An 18,134-nucleotide genomic window follows, 5' to 3' on the forward strand; every position below is an offset into this window, starting at 1 on the left:
ACATAGTAGTACCCTGACTTCATTTTTTTCCCCCTGAGGAAAAATGGCTACCTGGGTACCATAAATATTTCACTAGTATAAAATTTTAGAAAAGAAATGTATTTTTTTATGTGCAAATTTGAAAATGACATCAAATTATTTCTCAAAGCAAGCAGGTATAAATAATAGTAATTAAAGGAAAACAAAATAATTTAGGAGCAGGGCAAGAATGAGCAAAGAATACTAGATGAGATGCGAGAGTTAAATTCAGCTTCAACTTTTGCATCAGATGAAGTGATCAGCCTCAAATGTCTTTGATTCTGAGTTTCCTGGCAGCAAAGGCAAAAAGAGAAATGCTTTAGATGGTATGGCTTTAATTGTGTATTGAAGGAACATGAACACAACTTCATTTGGAAATGCAAATATTATCCATTTTATTATAACTCCTTTAATCTTCTTGTCTAAAGATGGGTTTCTAGGAAAATGTTTTCCACTTCAGTTTTGTAAATAACAAAAATTTTATTTTATTTTATACAGAATTATTTCTAAACACTAGATCCTTCCACCTCCCCTGAAAAGAAAAGAAAAAAAGGCTTTATTATGCTTATACCATTACTGTGCATGCTGCCCAACTGGCTCCAATCCCATGCTCTGGCAACTCTGCCTGAGGGCTCTTTGTACCTCCTAGAGCCCACTGACTCATATATGTGGGCAGGCTGGAGGTGCTGAGGAGTTAATGTTTATTCATAAATTTTCAATAACAGACTGATGGCTGTTGATAGGCAATAACTCATATCCCTTGCTCCTTGGCTAGGATGACTTTGAGGCAGGTTCTGCACTGTCTCCCAGGGTTTCCCAAAGGCATTGAGCCTCAGTTGCCTCTGATGGTAACTTTCTTGATAATGTGAACTTCCCTGTCTTACTTCCCCTACACAATGTTTGGTCTTTCCTGAGATATCCACCTAAAAATCTACTTGCACTCAAACCTCATCTCACAGCCCCTAAGACACTCCATGAAAGTATTTCTTTGAGGAGCTAACTTAATGGAGGGCTAGCGCTCAGGTCAGCTAGATCATCATTTGCTTATTTCTTTCTAAGCCTTTGATCAATGCTGAATAATATGTATTTCAAGGTTGCCTTGTCTGAAGGATGCTCAAAATATGATGATCTGTATTATTGCTTAAAAAAAATCCAGAATTGTTATCTCACACACCACACACCCACAAGCACATACAAGCACGCGCACTCCTCTCTGTGCATAAGAGCCAGCCCAGTTCTTTATCGGGAGGGGTAGTGGAAGTGAGTAGAGACTCCAGTGCTATTTGTGGTGAGAGCCTATGATACCTCCCGAAGGCCTTGGCATCTTCTGAAGGACTTGGTCAGACTTTGCCATCTAGCGTTTTTCCGAGACAGGGGTTAGAACGTGGCTGCCCCTGTCACAGGGAAGGGTCAGTGGGCCTTTGCTAATCGTCTCATCTTTCATAATTGTGCCCTTGATCGACTGGTCATGCTGCATTAACTTCAACATGTGCCCTGGCTAAATGGTAACCTCTGCATCAACGGTGCTGTCTAGTACCACGGGGAGAACACAAATATGATAAAACCGGGAGCTCAAATTCTAACAAATCTCCAATGGTTCTTTTTAGCAGAAACAGCTAAATCAGGCCTGGTTCCATTTCACCCAGGCTCCCTCCTGCAGATTAAGAGGTTTTCTTTCAGAAAACACAGTAGGCTAAGTGGTATCAACCCCACTCTATCGATTGTACCTGATGAAATCTTGGTTGCAATTCAGACTGTAGTTAACTGTCAGGGTGGAGTGATATTTCCTGAGGTCCCCATCCCCATTCAAATTTATTTAAGACCCCCATGATTACCTTTACTTTATCCCATGGTTAGGGTCCTAAGTTCTGGTGTAATTTTAGAAACACATTTGAGGAAGGCACTAATCACTTAGGATAAATTGGTGCTAATAAAAAAATACATATACACACATCTATATGTACTCCCCTGAAGACCTGGGGAATAAGTAATTGGAAGGAAGGCCCCAATTCATATTTTTATGTGGACCTGGGGAGGACTTTGAGCTGTCTTAAGCCTTCACTGACATCATTTCTATTTCTGGATTTAAACTGAAAATTTCTTTATTAGAGTTACAGAAAAACATCTGCCAATGCCTTATCCTGCTGGGCACAGAGATGCTCTCATTAAATATAGGATGTGAGAAAATCAGTGAAACCAATAGCTCACAACATTCCATAGTCTTTCTCTATAGAACCACATGCTGGACTTCCAAAATGCAAAGCAGTGACTGGATTCTTCAGTTGCTGGGGGCTTTTGTAGATCTTGTCTCCAAATGTAAACTTACAGCTTTCAGACTGAAGCAAAAGGAAAAGACAAGTGTTTATGGGAATCTGGTGTATCATGTTAACATTCTAGATTCATTCAGAAAAAGATATTTTGTGAACAGGGGTATAATTGGTGGGCGGTGATACAATGGAAGAAGAGGTCTGTTTCCTTGCCACTGCTGGTCTCTGCCCCCTGAGTTTGTGATCATTAATGGGTTAGGGTGGTGAGTCTGTCCCCTAGATTAGGGATGAAGAATGTGGACTTCCTTTTGTCACATTCAGTATAATTGACCTGATTTGCGGGCACAGAAAAAGTGATATTTGTTGGCACTGAAGGGTCAATTTTTCTAAAAATGCCTCTGCATTTTCCTGACATGCTCCTTGGTGTCTCCATCATCAGGTCAATTTCTTATAAATGTTCTAGATCTGGTCTTCTCAGCTACCTTGTATTGACAATGAATCTTAGTGTACCAGTCAGATAGGAGAGCAAAAGATATAACTTTACTAGACTTCAATCAACTTAAATCAGTTCTAAGGTCCATAATTCAGAATCATAAGAAATTTAGTCTCAGTCATCACTGGGCCTCCTCTGTGTTCCAGGGTTGTACAAAGGTCCCTGGCTTTACTCAGACAGCACTAAATCATTAGGGAGAATACTCTGATGGTGGATTCTAGGTCCACACTGTGTAGCTTGGGAAAGCCCATTGTTTCAGAGCACTGGATCCCTTCAGGTAAAACAGCTCTGCTGGTGTGGGGCTGGCCTGGAGCCTGAGAGTATCTGTGGAGGCTGGGGGCCCTCTGATGAGCTCCAGCCTCTCTAGTTGCCCTGCCAATCATCCTCCCCAAGATCTCCCAGAGTGCTGAAAGGCATGCAGGACTCAACACCCAGGGCTGAGTCATCCAGCTCTCTGGGTCTTGTCACCTCCTAAGAGTGCTGCCATTGGAAGGCGTGAGTTGCCCTATGATGTGTGTTAAGGTTAGTTTCTTCCCAAAACAGATTCTGATCCAAGCACTTGGGTCAAATGATTTATTAAAGGAAGTTCTCCAAGGATCAACCAGTATGGCAATCAGGGAACCAAGAGAGGAAAGAAGAAGTCAAGCAAGAGTGATTTCAACTGAGCTCCTAGCCTCAGCTCAATCCAATGGGGTGCTGGGGAGTTAAATGACACCCAGAGGAACAGGAGTTGTACTTTGGTACTTTCATATCTATTAGTCATTGGCTATTGGCAACCCTCCTGTGTGCATGGTGAGCGGGGGCAGGAGGGGGATAAAAATGGAGGAATTTGCAGCTCTTCATGTGAACAGGATGGTGCCCATGCCTGAGGGCAGGCCTCTGTACCAGCTCTCAGCAATAAAGCTCACATTGAAAAGTTGAGTTGGTAAAAGGATACAAAAGGACTTGGGTGGGGCATGTCAAAAGCATGTGAAATGCATGATTGCATTGCATGGAGACTGTTTTATAGGAATGAGCCTGTGCTGTAGAAGAAATGATTAAAAAGAGACTAGAAAGGCTAATAGAGCAACTGGTACCCAAACTCAGTAATTAAAGGTTGGATTTTTCAGGGGACTTGTTCTGTGTCCTTAGGCAAGTAGTATTCAGTATTGTGTTACAATCCATTTGAGAAAAATATGTTATCTATCTGATAGAATATTTTCAGGATATACCTAATATCCTGTTCAGTGCTCAGAATAGCAGGCGATGCTACTTAAGTAGCCATCCAACATGAATTAGAGAATAGAAACACCTTTGTGTTTAGATGCAAAGTTGTATTTGGACATCAAGGGGAATTTGTTGTATCTCTGAATTAATATTGTGCTCGAGTATCTTTAACTATTACTTTCAATACGCTTATATTCCTGAAGATAAAATATAAAATCTAAATTTATTTCATATGTATGTTCTTGTTTCTAATCTGTTCTACTTTCTAGGTTCAAGAAAAATAAGAAATAGTCTAATTTAATTGCCCAAGCTTTAGGGAACAAGGGAGGTAATGCAACAACACTGAAAAATAATAACCCTTGTATGCCAGTCATATAATCTAGGTGAAATGTTTATTTTGTCCCGGCCTGCCCCGCTCCCACATTTTGAGAAAGAAATGAACATGAGCCAGTTGAGGTGTCAAATTTCTTTACATAGAGAATGAAATACTTTTTAATTTAAGAATAAATCATTTAAAAAGGGCATGATATGACTAATACATGCAATATTATTGTAAATTTCCTCTTGGTAATTCTGTCGAATGCCACTGTTAGCAGGCTCCCTATCATTGCCTTTTTTGCTCAATGAAACATGAAAAGATTCGATTCTAAAATGCAGTGCTTCAGACTGTTAATAGCTTTCCTTTTCTTTTATTCTCTCTCTAGTCGTTGAAGAAAGAAACTGCTCAGACCCTGGGGGCCCTGTCAATGGGTACAAGAAAGTCACAGGAGGCCCTGGGCTCATCAATGGGCGCTATGCAAAAATTGGCACCGTGGTCTCCTTCTTTTGTAACAACTCGTATGTTCTTAGTGGCAATGGAAACAGAACTTGCCAGCAGAATGGAGAGTGGTCAGGGAAGCAGCCCATCTGCATAAAAGGTAACTGCAAGTGTTTCTGAAGTCTATAGAAACAGAGATGGAGTTGCTGGAGTTCCTGGTAGCTCCCAAACATGTTTTTTGAGCCCCTGGGAAAATGCCCTCCTCTCTTATTCTCACGGGAAACATATACTTATAAATCTTAGGTTGGAAACCATCCCTAAAACCACTTGCTTCCGTTTTGCATCACCCAAACTCTGCTCGTCCTAATCATGACATTTTGATGTGATCCAGAAAAGGGCTGTAGTTACCAGAGCAGTTTAGGAAAGATGGCAGGGCTGGGTTTTCATATGCAAAAAGGACAGAAATGAAGCAATCAATATGCGTTTTTATAGCTACACTTATCTACTCTCTGTGTAATATTAAGTTAGTGCAGGAAATAAAAGAACAGAACAGACACATTACTGCTGCCAGCATAGGTGGACAGAGTTTTGAGATGTGAAAGCATTCAAAAACATCTTTAAAAAAAAAAAACAGGAAACCCTTGAACATTCAAGAGGCAGAGTTCTAGAAAGAGATGAGTAGTGTGTGTTCAGAGGAAGGAGCGATCCTATTGCCAGAAATAGGGATGATTGCACAAAGCGAGTAGGATTGGAGCCAGTCTGGGAGAGTAGGAGGATGTGTCGAGGTGAAGAGGCGTTGGGATGATATTCCAGTTGGAAGACAAAGGAGAAGAAGAGAGATGTAGGCAGAAGGGAAAGAATCATGTCAACTCAAAGTGAGGCAATCTGGGGATCCAGGAGGTAAATGACAAAAAGGTGATTTGGGACCAGAAAAGAAAAAAGGAATGCTCTATAGAGAAGTGTGGCCCTGACCCCTTGGCAGTGGGGATGTGTAGTTTCTCACTATTTGCTCCAGGTCAACAGCCCCTGTCTTTGCAGGGGAGGTCACAATTATTTGGTTGTTTCCAGAGAAGAAAAGCATGCCCTTGGCCTAGATTATCCAGATAATTGCCTCAATTCTCCACTTTCTCTTCTGGCTATTTGTCCACAATCCTAATCATGGGAAAGGGAATGAAAGAGAATGGGTTGTGAAAGGAATAAATCACTTTAGACTTCAGCCAGAAGCGACTTTCATCCCCACCAGCACAGAGCTTGATTCTTGATTTCATTAAGTGTGGAAATGGTGTTACATATGTCCTTGGAGATTTCTGTCAACTCTTCTCTTACAAGTTGTTAATACAACTAAAGTTCTCTAGGTTGCTAATTAGATGAGTGTTGGCTGCTTGACTGAGAAAGTGAGATGGGTAGGATTTCTTTTTGCTTGTGAAGAAAAAAAAAAGACTTCAAAATGAACTGGGCTTTGAGTTGCCCTCAAATGATTGTTAGGAGCCTTAGCTGCACAGGATGGACATGGAGGAATCACTTACCCCAGACTTAACGGCTGATACTGCTGTCTGCTTTTAAATGAGAACCTCGTGATTCCCTATGTTGGACTAGATTTCAGAACCTTCACTTAGACTTTTTATTCCATATTGACCAAGCTTGCTAAGACTATTGATGTGAACAGATAATCCTAGTCTATTAGCCACTGTTGTTCCAAATCACACAGGTGGAGCAGCTCTTCAGAAGTGTGCACCTGGGCTCTTCAGAGGGGTGTCGATGTGGATGAAAGGAGGCATGCTCTTTTTTGCTAAGGGAGTTGACCATGCTTGGCTGACCCGTCCCTCCCCTGAGAGCTGGGGAATGTGCACCCAGTGTCCAGTGTGTTCGGTCAGGTGTGAATCTGAACTGAATGATGTGAACAGTTCAAATGGAAAAAGATTATCCAGCATTGCCTCTTTTTTCCTAGCCTGCCGAGAACCAAAGATCTCTGACCTGGTGAGACGGAGAGTTCTTCCAATGCAGGTTCAGTCCAGGTGAGGCTGAAACCCCTGAACTCTGCTTTAAAGGTGAAGGCGAATGAATGTTCCCTGCCCACCCCTTTCCTGACTTGGGTTTGGCCAGAGAGCCTGGGGTTTCTTAGGGACACTCAGTGCTGATTGGCCGTGAAAGAATAGGGCATGTTGGATGGTGGCTTGTTAGCCAGCTGCTCTTAGCCAAGAGGTAGCAGCTGTTAGATGTACAAATTTCCCTGGATCGTGGGCAAGTAGGTGGTTGATGGGAGGCAAGGCTTTAAGATGATCTTTGATGAACTGGATTTTAATACTTTACTCTTCCTGAGATTTCTATGCATTTATTATGGCAGCTTCTAGGGAGATGGCATTCCTGCTAGATGCAGCCAGCTGTGGCTCAGGAAGACGTTCTTAGTAGTAACCAACCAGGTGAGGCAGGCTGATGGAGCCCAGGAAGTAGAGATTAATGCCCAGCCCCAAGGAGGGCTGTGAGCCCTCAGGTACACCCACCCAGTCTTACTCCTGGAAAGACAGAGGGGACCACCCCGTGGGGAATGAATAGACCCGTTTCTTCTTCTCCCCTTATTCTGTAGGAAATACTCATCTCATCTCCCAGCATTCTCTCCTCACTCTCCCCGCTCCAGCCACAATTGCTTGTCCCGCATCCCTCCAAACACAATTCTGCTTCAGAGCCTTTGCACTTCAGTCTGGAACCTGCTGCCATTGAACTTCAATGAGGCTTAATGCCTCACTTCCTTCAGTTCCCCACTTAGTTTTTACCTGGCAGAGAAATGTTCCCTTGCTGTCCTTCTAAAAATAGTAGCCCCACCTCCTCCCCCCCTGACCACCAAGCTGGCTTCTTTACCCAGATCTCTGCCTAGTGTCTTACATCCAGTTTTTCAAGTAATTTGTTCCATCTCCTCCCAACCCCACCCAAAAAATGTAAAACTTACATGTGCAGGAACATTATGTTTGTTCATGCTAAAGTTCCAGCACCTAGAATAGTGCCTGCCCCATAGTAGGCTCCTGATAAATATTAATTGAATGACTGCATTGGATGGATAAACCAAGGTTCAAGACCTGGTCTATATCTCTTTCATGCTGGGTGTTGTTGGGCAAGTTACTAAACCTGTTGAGCCTTTGGTTTCCTCTTCTGAAAAATAAGGATAATCATAATAACATCTGCCTCTGGGGACTGTGATAAGGATTAAATGCAACACTAACATGGAGTGTTTGCAATGCGCTGATTACTCTTCTGAGCACTTTGTATGTATTAGCTTATTTAATCCTCACTGCAACCTCTGAGGTAGGTCTTATTATCATTTTATCATTGATCTTATTAATATTTTTATTACCAATGGGTAAATTGAGGCTCAGAGAAATCAAGTAACTTGCCCAAGGTCACACTGCTACAAGAAATGGCAAAACCAAGATGCAAATCCAGGGTTTTGAGGGTCTGGAGTCTTCAGGGTCTGCTCCTTTATGCACTAAACTTTAAGTCTCTGTGAAGGCCTTCGCAAAACACCTTACTCTTACACACCTGTCAGTAACAGCTATTGTTTTTGGAAATATTAACAGATATTATCCTCTTTGGTTAAAACCTAGAATTGACCCCAATCCGGTGACCTGAAATGTTGTTTCCTCAGGATATTCATCAATCTCTCACCCTTCCTCCAGTTGTCTCATTCCATTTCTGTCTTCCCCTTTCAGGCAAGGCCTTTTGGGGGGAGTGGAAGTGGAATCCAAATATTGCCCCCTTTTCTGATCTTGTGATTCACCTGGGCTGGACTCTCACTAAGTGGAATGAGCCTGATATACCTGTTCCTCCCAAGGAGACATCTTATAAAGGTGGTCCCCAGCTGTTAAAAAAGACCCCCGGCTTTGCATGGTTAGGTGCCAAGGTGCTGGGTGTCACATGATGATAAAATGAGCCTAAAACTTGGTTTTAAGGATATGTTTGGAAGACAGGCTGCTGGAGCCAGGATATGCCTATCTCCAGTGGCTGGGTTTTACCCAGGACCCCCAAAAGCAGTGTAGACCTTCAACAGATAGGCCAAAAGATGAGCTTGTTTGCAACTCCAGAAGCTTCCTGAACTGCAGACCTGGTTCCGAACATGAGCTGAAGATTTGATGAATGAAACCAATGTGGATGGAATATTTGCTCTGAGCAAGGCACTGTAGAGACACATGAAATAGATTGCTGAAGATGACATCAAGTTGGTGCGGTAGAGACACCGGGGTGGGAATCATGCCTGCTAAGTGCTGCCTTGGGTACCATCCTAGCTTCCTGTGTGCTCTCAGGCACTCCCACTTACCTTTCTGGGCTTCCTTCCTCCGTTCATTAAACAGGGATGAGAACACTGATTCCTAAAGGAATTCTAACTTTTCGGTTAACAGTCATTATGCGCCAATATAAAATGAGCACAAACTGTATGATGTGCGTACATCTCCCGCGAGAATCCCCGAGTGGTCTCCCGGGCCTTCAACTTAAGGAGTCATTTAAAAAACCTTTTGACATTTATACACAACACTCCACATTGTTCCCAGTCGATGTGCCCTGAGAGAAAGTTCTATTCTCTGAGGTGTACTAATTACATCTTCTAATTGCTAAATCAAATTACTGTATTAACACAGTTTAGTTCAAGTCAATTTCTGATATTGCCCCATTATGATAATGGTTAGAGAGAAAAAATATGCCTGGATTTCTTTCATTCAAATTAACTTCCTTTCCTGTTTAATTTCACAATTAATTTTGTGTGTGTGTGCCTGCACGTATAGTGTTCCTTTGGATAGTAGCTATTATCTCAGATATTATTCTCTTTGGTTAAAATCCTAGGCAGCTGGAGACATGCCAGAAATGGAAATGGAGAATAAAAGGAAGGTTGAAGTGTGCAAGATTATTTGCTCAATAGTAGAGGGGGAGTGTGTGTGTGTGTGTGTGTGTGTGTGTGTGTGTGTGGAGTGAAAGTGAGAGAGAGAGAAGTGAGGGGAGAGAGGAAGGGGGAAAGAGAGACAGAATAAGATAGCCATCGTTTTCTTCTTCTGGAACCAAATATCTACATGGGGATTGGCCTGGAACTAAAAAGGCCACAATGACTGTCTCGGTTTGCTCTCTCTCTGGGCCCATATGCCCCGCTGCAGGGAGACACCGTTACACCAGCTGTACTCATCAGCCTTCAGCAAGCAGAAACTGCAGGGTGCCCCTACCAAGAAGCCAGCCCTTCCCTTTGGTGACCTGCCTGCTGGGTACCAACACCTGCACACCCAGCTCCAGTACGAGTGCATCTCACCTTTCTACCGCCGTTTGGGCAGCAGCCGGAGGACATGTCTGAGAACCGGGAAGTGGAGTGGACGTGCCCCGTCCTGCATCCCTAGTGAGTCCAGGCTTGTCCTTGGCTGCAGCAGCTTACACCTAACATGGGTATCTACCAAAAGCCATTAACCGTTTCTTTTTGGGAAAAGTTCTCTACTTGGTGATGTCTGAAAATCCACAATTAGAGCTTCTTTCCTTTGGCTTAAACTTATTACCCAGCAGAAATTAACTTCATTAAATCTTATGTAATTTATTGGGGGAGGGGAACATAATTTCTTGTGGATAATTCTATTATATTTACTTGGAGAAGAGGGAGAAAACGGTCATTAACTACCAAGTAGGGGTGGGGTTAAAGGTTCCAGATAGCTTCTAGTTATGTCATCTTGGTTACTCTAAGCCCCAGTTTTCATTGTCATTACCCAATGGTATTAATTAGGGTATTGTTATTAATTAGATAATAAAGTATTAATTACTCATAAGGTTATAATGATGATTACTGAAATAATACATGGAAGTATCTGGAATAATCTACCTTCCTAATCTTTGTTATCAAAGGAATACAGTATGGTTTAGTTCATGGTGGTCATTTTTATAATGATAGTCATAATAATACAGATGGGTCTCTGTCCACCATGATGCTGATGTCATTTGGGTGCTTTTAAAAGGAGAAATGTTAATTAAGCTGGTTTGGCTCAGTGGATTGAGCGTCGGCCTGCGAGCTAAGTGTCGCTGGTTCGATCTTCCAGTCAGGGCACATCAGAGAAGGAAAACTCTGATTCCAAAAAACCTCCGCTGCCTTGCGGCATACCTCTTCAGGGGAAAGGCTAAGGGAGTAAACCCCGACAGAAAATCCAGAGCCGGAGTCCCTAAGGCGGTTCGACGTTGTAGTCAACACCGGCAACTCCTGCGGCGCACCTGAAGCCAAGCTGTATTGACTCCGTCTTTCCCTTGGATCCTTCAGCTGCGAAGAGAGGGGGGGTCTGCTGCATGGGCAACAGCAGACCCTCCATATCACCCTGCCCAGGCTCTGTAGCTTCAGCTTCACTGGAGAGGACACTCCAGCGTCATCGCAAGATGTCGATTCAACACGGGAGGAGACAGATACCGTGTCACTCCCGAGTCGGACTGCACAGCCATTCTCGGCGGTGCAGATAGACTCTTAAGAAGCTACACCATCGTCTCTCGAGACGGACGGCTGCCGACGACGAGTCATAATATTTTGAGTCTGTTTTTATACATCATCTCACCCTATTCCTCTATCTATTTTGCAAGCAAGAAGACTGAAGCTGTAAGAGATTAGGCAACTTGCCCAGTAAATGCCTGGGATTAGAGGTCGCCAATCTTAACCCTAGACTTTATAGCCAACACTGTCAAGGTGATTGATACTTAATAAAGTGAAAAAAAAAACAGGTTAGATGCTTAGTGCTTATGACATGCCAAGGGGTTTGTGCTCTCTTGGTGTGTGACATGGTCCCCTCTGGATGGGAGGGTCTGAGTTGATCTTACTGAGTCAGTGCTTTCTCCATAGTCTGTGGGAAAACTGAGAACACCACTGCTCCGAAGACCCAGGGGATGCGCTGGCCGTGGCAGGCAGCCATCTACAGGAGGGCCAGCGGGGTGCACGGTGGCAGCCTGCACAAGGATGAGTGGTTCCTGGTCTGCAGCGGTGCCCTGGTGAACGAGCGCACGGTGGTGGTGGCTGCCCACTGCGTAACTGACCTGGGGAAGGTCACCATGGTCAAGACAGCAGACCTCAAAGTCGTCCTGGGAAAATTCTACCGGGATGACGACCGGGATGAGAAGACCATCCAGAGCTTGCGGGTGAGAGAGGGCTGCAGCGTGGGAACTGGGTGTCTGGCCCAGCAGACTCCCAGCGTTAGGAGAGCAGAGATTGTCAGTCCTATCACCTTAGCACTTTAGCACCTGGCACAGAGCCTGACATGTAGCAGGTACCCACTATTTCATATTGACAACTACAAGAAAGGGAAGGAGCATCTAGAGAGATTACAGAGTCTTTTTCCTTTCAATTGTTTTAAGAGTAAGATAGTAACAAATGTATGTCATTGTGGTACTCAAAGGTTAATCACCTATTATTATGTTCAGGGCACTGCACTAGCTAGGCTTTGAGAACATAGAGAAATTTCATCCAAGATATTTCTAATCAATTTATAATATTTTTCTCTTTCCCTGCTTGCCTTCTTCTTTCATCTCTTCTGTTTACCTACCCACCTATCCATTCATCTGTCCATCCATTCATCTATCCATCCATCCATCCATCCATCCATCCATCCACCCACCCATCCATCTATTCATTCATCTATCCATTCATCTATCCATCCATTCATCCATCAATCCATTATTGACCTCACAGTATGTTAGTCACTGGGAATGGATACAGAAGTGAAAAAGGCACGGTTTTTGCCCTGGAAGTCCACAGGCTATTAGTGGGAAAGACATACTAGTGTATCATGATTACTTCAATTCAAGAGAAGCCCTGAGGAAATGCACCCAAGTATAGGTGAAATAATAGATCATATACATAAAATGCTACAAGGCATCACATATGCAAGTTTCTAGAGGCCCCCATCAAAGAAAGTGATCAGCAAGGATTAGAACAGTCAGGGAAGACTTTGTGGAAAAGTCTTGTGGAACATTCTATCTTACTGGGTTAAAGATAAATGAAATGTTTAGAGTGGACCAGGGATTGCAGCTGGTAGCCTAAAGGTATTTGTGTTTAGATAGTGCTCACGAATCACTTTTAAATCAGTTATTTGCCAACATTTAAAAATCAGGTTTCAGATAAAGATCTAGAATCTATTCCCTGGCAAAGTTAGAATGTTGGCCCCATTACTACATGTCAGAGATCAGTTGGAACAAGGTGGCAACTGCCCACCCTGGATGGAATGTACGCTGTCATTATCTGCAGTCCTACCTGTCCACTTCACTTATTGAACACCATCTCCCATGCCCCAATAGGCAGTTCAGTTTGCAACCCTAGAAAGAGAACAATTGCCTTCTGTGATCCCTTAAGCAGGGTGTCTCCAAATAATGACAGCTGTCTTAGACATTTCTCCTAAGAATTCAGCCCCAGTGCTTGCCTGCTCTTGTCCACTGCGGAGTTGGATGCTCACCATTGCTGTCCATTCCTTGCATGTGTAGATTTCTGCAATCATTCTGCACCCCAACTACGACCCCATCCTGCTGGACACTGACATCGCTGTCCTGAAGCTGCTGGACAAGGCTCGCATCAGTACCCGTGTCCAGCCCATCTGCCTCGCGGCCACTCGGGACCTCAGCACCTCCTTCCAGGAGTCCCACATCACCGTGGCTGGCTGGAATGTCCTGGCAGATGTGAGGAGCCCCAGCTTCAAGAACGACGTGCTACGCTCAGGGGTGGTCAGGGTGGTGGACTCACTGACGTGTGAGGAGCAGCATGAAGACCACGGCATCCCAGTGAGTGTCACGGACAACATGTTCTGTGCCAGCCGGGACCCCGCTGCCCCTTCTGACATCTGTACAGCAGAGACAGGGGGTGTTGGGGCTGTGTCCTTCCCAGGGCGGGCATCCCCTGAGCCACGCTGGCATTTGGTGGGGCTGGTCAGCTGGAGCTATGACAAAACATGCAGCCATGGCCTCTACACGGCCTTCACCAATGTTCTGCCTTTTAAGGACTGGATCGAGAGAAACATGAAATGAGCCTCAGGTCCCCTGAGAAGCTTGTCTTTGTGTCCATCCATGCGTGTGTTGCATGAGGCAGTGTGGACATGAAGTGATTCTGTCCTTGAATTTGGCTGAGCCAGGACTTCTGATTTCAAAGACAGATCTAGTGAAGGGGGAGGAGATCTCACTTTCTGGTAGGCGCTTGCCTCCCTACTGCTTGAACCATTTGGAAAACACCTGCTTGCAAGAACTGAGTTTCTTCAAAAAAGGCTGTATGAATAGCAAAGAGAACATCCCCATTTAACCAACCCAGTGGACTTCCCCACCTGCCTTTCAATAGTGCAAATGTCACGGTCAGCTCTGGTCGAGAGAAGGTTGACTGGGAGGCCTGGGCTTCATGAGGTCTCTTCCAAGGCTCCAGCCAGACCAAGTTCCAAAGAGCCATCAGTGTGACAGCCCAGGACAGCAGAGCCTGGATGTGATGTTGGTGTTGGCTTTTGTGCACACTGCCACAGTACAGTGTGGTCCTGCTCCCTCCCCACCCCCTGTACACATTTTAATAAAACAAGGGTTGGCTTCTGACCTACAGAACAAATGTGCTGCAGCTCTGATTCCTGCATGCTGCTTCTCTGAGCTTCATGTGTCACGGCCAATGGCTGGGTGACAGCCCTTTAAAATAGATCCCAAAGGTATAATTCCCCAAAATGCATATGGCAGAGCTGATGCCATCTTTTCAGTTGCAGCCCTTGGAGTTTATGGGGTCATGGGCTGGCAGAGGAGGGGCATGGGTGCCATCAGATAGGCCCAAACAGAAAACAGCAGGAATTAGATGATTTCTAGAGCTTCCTCCAGTTCTCACGTTCTAGGTCTAGCACAGACCCCTGCTGTGAACCTGCATAAGTCTTTATGACATATTTTCATAGCACCTGAACTGGAATCGCCTAATTACTCCACTAGATGGAGATATGCCAAGAAACTGTAGCTTCACTGTTTTCTATAATTTCTGTGATTTTCCTTTCAAGCCCCACCCCTGGATAGTGGAGATAACAAATGAACTCAGTCCTGCCCTGACCAGATGACTCAGTTGGTTGGAGCATCATCTTGTACACCAAAAGGCCGCGGGTTTGATTCTGGGTCAGGACACATGCTTGGGTTGCAGGTTTGATCCCTGGTTGGTTCGCGTACAGGAGGCAACTGATTGATGTTTCTCTCTCATATCAGTGTTTTCTTTTGCCCTGTCTCTCCCTTCCTCTCTCTCTTTCTGAAATCAATAAACATTCTCAGGTGAGTATTTAAAAATTAAATAAACAAACAAAAAAACAAACAAATAAATAGAAAATAAATGAATCCAATCCAATCCCTGAAGTGATCTTTTCAGTAACATTCTTTTGGGGGTGGTGGATGGGGGTTACTCACGTCTTTATCTTTCTCTCCTGCTCCCTTCACCAAGTCTCTTTCTCTCCAAGCTGCTGCCATGGAGATTTATGTGACTTTGACTACTGGTATGAAGTATGACTCCCAAGTTCCTGCTGGTTCTTGGATGTGTGTGATGAGTCTTTCCCATTCCTGGGTGTTTTGCTGACATTGACATTGGGTGTTGGGGGGTCTGTGCTATGTTCTCTCTGCTTCCCTGGGGCCCAGTGGTCCTCCCTGCTGACATGGTTGGCTTCTCCTCAGCTCTGGCTGGCACTGGTTCTTCCAAGATGTGGGGGTGATATCTCTTTGACCCTGGGTTGGGTCCCTCAGCCTCATCACCACACTGATGACCTTCTCTGACAGCTACCCAGCCAGACTTTCAGTGACCTCCTCTTCCTCCCTCAGGGGTCTGTGGGAACTTCTCATTTTTTTCTGTACCCCATGAGGGCTGAGAGTCCAGGGTCAGTACAGGGCACCAGGGGAGACATTTCACTTTCCATAGACCTAAATAGAAACTTTATTTTTCCTCAACCTACCAGAGAAATTTGACCTCAAAAACTTTAGCCCCAAGACCAGAGGTCAGAGCACATTTGTCTCCCAGTCTGCCTCTTCATCTCTGTGTCTTTGTATAATTCCAAGCCAGAAGAGAATTTCTGGTATGTTCTCTGTTTTTTGGGCTTTTGTGGGGCTCTCTGTATGTCACATCGTCCTCCTTTAACTCATTCCCCACATCCTTATGGCTTAATGGAGAGATTTTCAACCCCTTTCATCTTGTGGCACACATAAACTAATCACTAAACTTCTGCAGCACACTAAATAAATATATTTTTTGCCAGTCTGACCAAAATGAGTTATAATTTTGATTCATTCACACCAAATGGCTATTGTTATGCTGATTTTTGTCATTTTTTAAATTTAACAGTCTAAGGGAAAAGAAGTCAGTGCCCCTGCCTAAATAGTCAGGTGTTGCATGTTTTAAAAATTCTTGTGGCACACTGGTTGAAAATCACTCGCTTAATCTAACAGAAGTGTGTTAATTATCAATTTTTGAATAATAAGTGTGGGTTAAAACAAGAAATGTTTATTTGCTCCCAGTTTTAGTGGGTCAGGAACTGGGGAGCTGAGGTTGACATGAGGTTGCAGTCACCTTAGGCCTTAACTGGAGCTGGAGCATTAGATTCTACAAATCTTTATCTGGTTGTTCCAAGGGTTTTTTCTTTCTTTCTTTTAAACCTAGAAAGCTTGGACCTTGAGAGGTGTAATGGAAGTCTGATCAAGGAGATCTAAATTCAAATTCCAGTCTTTCAGTTTCTTTTCTAAGTGGTCTTGGGCAAGACACCCAACAGTTTCATCATCTGTTAGATGGGCATGATAAAATCTGTCTTTTGTGGTAGCTGTGATGACTCAGTGAGATGTTGTATGAAGCTCTGAACAATACTGGCATATACAGGGTGTTGCAGAAAAAAGTATCCACAATTTTAATGATCATAAAGTCTGTATTTATTAGCATACAGTTCCCTTTCAACATTCCCAATAAACTACATAGATGTACATTTTTATACTGAGCACCTATTTTCAAACTGATGACCATTCTGGTCTAGACATGGCTGGCAATGCAAAGCAATGGAATCACAAACTTCAAGAATCACTTCATTAATTCCAATGACTCACCCCTATGTTCATAGCAGCCCTGTTTACAATAGCTAAGTGCTGGAAACAGCCTAAGTGCCCATCTGTAGATGAGTGGATCAAAAAACTGTGGTACATTTACACAATGGAATACTATGTAGCAGAAAGAAAGAAGGAACTCCTGCCATTTGTGACAACATGGATGGAACTAGAGAGAATTATGCTTAGTGAAATAAGCCAGGCAAAGAAAGAAAAATACCATATGATATCACCTAATACAGGAAACTAAAGAACAACACAAACAAACAAACTAAACAGGACAAAGAGTAGAATAGTAGTCAGTAGGGGGGAGGGGAGAGGGAGAGAAGGGGGATAAGTAAGGGAAGGGTCTAGTCAAGGAACGTGTATAAATGACTCATGGACATGGACAATGGGGAGAGAGATGATTGCGGGAGAAGGGGTGGGTTGGGTGGGGGGAGCAATGGGGGAAAAATGGGACAACTGTAATTGAAAAACCAAAAAAAAAAAAAAAAAAAAAAAAAGAATCACTTCATTTGGTATTTGGGCACATTCACTTTCAATCGCTACTCGTAATTCATCAACGGTTTCAGGTTTCTTAGCATGAATGTTATTCTTGAAAAATCCCCAAGGGAAAAAATCTAGTGGTGTGAGGTCTAGTGAATGCTCAGGGTGATCTACAGGACCTCTTGGCTCGATCCATCTGTATGGCAGGTTCTTGTTAAGATAGGCCCTTACATCACGATGGTAATGTGGAGGCGCTCCATCCTGTTGGAAATAAAAGTCATCAGGAAAATCTTCGTGAATATGTGGCATGGCTGATTCCTGCAGTAAATTTAAGAAAGTGGCACCAGTTACAGTGCCTGCAAGAAAGAAAGGGCCAATCAACCCAGGCACGGCGGATACACCGCACCACAGCATCAGTCCTGTCTCTGCACTTCTCCCGCATCTGCGTACTTCTAGTCGCACTTCACAGTAAACTTCCTTTGTTCAGAACTTAATCTGCTTTCAGTCATTAATTCTCAATGGTTAAGTCTACAACCAAAAATATATTCAGTAAGTTACCAGCTATGAAAATGTGGATACATTTTTTTTGCAACACCCTGTAGTTGCTGCCTAGATTACCTAGCAAGGCAGGGCTGTGCAGCTGGACACAGAGCCACATGCCACACGCCACCACGTCTGCACCTGTAGGCACGTCTCACATGGTGCCAAGCTCATGCTCTCCCTTTTCTAACTCTGTCCAGACCCCTCCCCTGGACCACATGTTTCCTACCTTGCCCACATCCTCTTTACTATTTAGTGTCATTTTTCATCCTTGTCCCACCACTCAAATTTGGTTCACATGTCATCTCAGCAATGACTC

General features: G+C 43.9%; 1 protein-coding gene across 1 annotated transcript in view; it reads left to right on the forward strand.

Moving 5' to 3' along the window:
* PAMR1 (peptidase domain containing associated with muscle regeneration 1) overlaps positions 1 to 14,300 on the forward strand; it is a 62,307-nt gene extending 48,007 nt beyond the window's left edge. The window contains exons 7-11 of the mRNA XM_090262645.1: positions 4,689 to 4,901; positions 6,690 to 6,756; positions 9,874 to 10,106; positions 11,574 to 11,866; positions 13,205 to 14,300. Coding sequence (XP_090118771.1) covers positions 4,689 to 4,901; positions 6,690 to 6,756; positions 9,874 to 10,106; positions 11,574 to 11,866; positions 13,205 to 13,741 — 1,343 coding nt within the window. The 3' untranslated portion in view covers positions 13,742 to 14,300. The remainder of the gene's footprint in view (positions 1 to 4,688; positions 4,902 to 6,689; positions 6,757 to 9,873; positions 10,107 to 11,573; positions 11,867 to 13,204) is intronic.
* Positions 14,301 to 18,134: the final 3,834 nt, after the last annotated feature.

The sequence above is a fragment of the Furipterus horrens genome, unplaced genomic scaffold, assembly GCF_987537825.1.
Source record: "Furipterus horrens unplaced genomic scaffold, mFurHor1.1.pri manual_scaffold_2, whole genome shotgun sequence".
NCBI lineage: Eukaryota > Metazoa > Chordata > Mammalia > Chiroptera > Furipteridae > Furipterus > Furipterus horrens.